General features: G+C 50.5%; 1 protein-coding gene across 1 annotated transcript in view; it reads left to right on the top strand.

Annotated features, from left to right (window-relative positions):
- Nucleotides 1-296: 296 nt before the first annotated feature.
- Dppa3 (developmental pluripotency associated 3) overlaps nt 297-1209 on the top strand; it is a 3752-nt gene continuing 2839 nt past the window's right edge. Inside the window, exon 1 of the mRNA XM_031380961.1 lies at nt 297-386. Within this exon, the coding sequence (XP_031236821.1) occupies nt 299-386 (88 nt within the window). The 5' untranslated portion in view covers nt 297-298. The remainder of the gene's footprint in view (nt 387-1209) is intronic.

Raw genomic sequence — 1209 nt, forward strand, 5'->3', positions numbered from 1 at the left:
TTCCCGGGGGACTGGGATTAAAGGTGGGTGGCTGCCACTCCCAGTCAGCATTTCAAGTGTTTTTTGAGCAAGGTTAATACTAGGGTAAAAAGGCCTCGCCTTTAACTCAGGTGGATCCTGTAATCACTGCTTCATTAGCATTACAATAGCCGCGAGGGTTGGCTTATGCTGTATAAAAGGAAACCAAACTCATTTGCGGACTCACTTCGCCTACTGCTAGTTCTGGCTTGGGTTTAGGTCTTCTCAAAGACTGAGAAATCTTATCCGGAGCTAGTTCTAGAGGCTTCTGCTCATCGCCATGGGGGAGCCATCAGAGAAACTCTACACAGTTGAGAACCCAGAAACTCCTCAGAAGAGAGATGAAGAGGACTCATCGTCTGATACAGGTAGACCGGCCTCCGGCCTTTCTGCCCCGGGTTCTGGGAGCCAGGCGGCCTTCCCTTCTCACCTTGCTCGGCTAGCACGCGGCTGGCATCGCTGAGCCCAGCACTGGCTAAGTGGAGAACCAGGAGTTTCAGGCCGTCGTTTAGAGGGCAAGCGGGTAGTCTGTGGGCTACAGGAGACCATGTTATGAATACCGAGAGGCAAACCCAAGCCAGAGGTGATGGCTAGGAATATACACCTTCCCCGGGAAGAAAATGCTGGTTCATATGGGTCTAAAAAGAACCGGGAGGCGGTTAAGAGTGGCGTCTCGATTTGCGGGATTTTTGAGACTCGAACGTCCACGTCCTGAGCCGTACTGGGTTGTATGATAGCATTTCCTCATTAATTGGTCTCCGCAGTGTTTTTATTTGGTTTTGTTTTAAAATATTTATGATTTGGTGTTTGAGGCAGCAGTGCCTTGACTAGAATTCCGAATGTAATCCAGAATGGCATCCCAAATCCTTGGATTAAAGATTAAAGGCTTCCGAGTGGGCTGCAGTGGTTTGTGTGTGTGTGTGTGTGTTGTTTTAGGACAGAAATCCTGGTTGAGACGGCCTCACTCTGTGGTACGCCATAATCCTGGAACGCAATGTTGTAGCCCAGGCTGGGCTTAGCCTCTATCCTCCTGCCTCTGCCTCCAAAGCTTTAGGTTTAAAAGTGTGCAGCGGGGTGGCCCAATGGTAGCTTTATTTTGAACACCGGCATCTGGCTTGTTTTTCTGTGTAGCCCTGGTTGTCCTAGAGCTCTGTAAACCAGGCTGGCTTGGGACTCGGGGGGGGGGGGGGG

The sequence above is a fragment of the Mastomys coucha genome, unplaced genomic scaffold (genome assembly GCF_008632895.1).
Source record: "Mastomys coucha isolate ucsf_1 unplaced genomic scaffold, UCSF_Mcou_1 pScaffold20, whole genome shotgun sequence".
Lineage (NCBI taxonomy): Eukaryota > Metazoa > Chordata > Mammalia > Rodentia > Muridae > Mastomys > Mastomys coucha.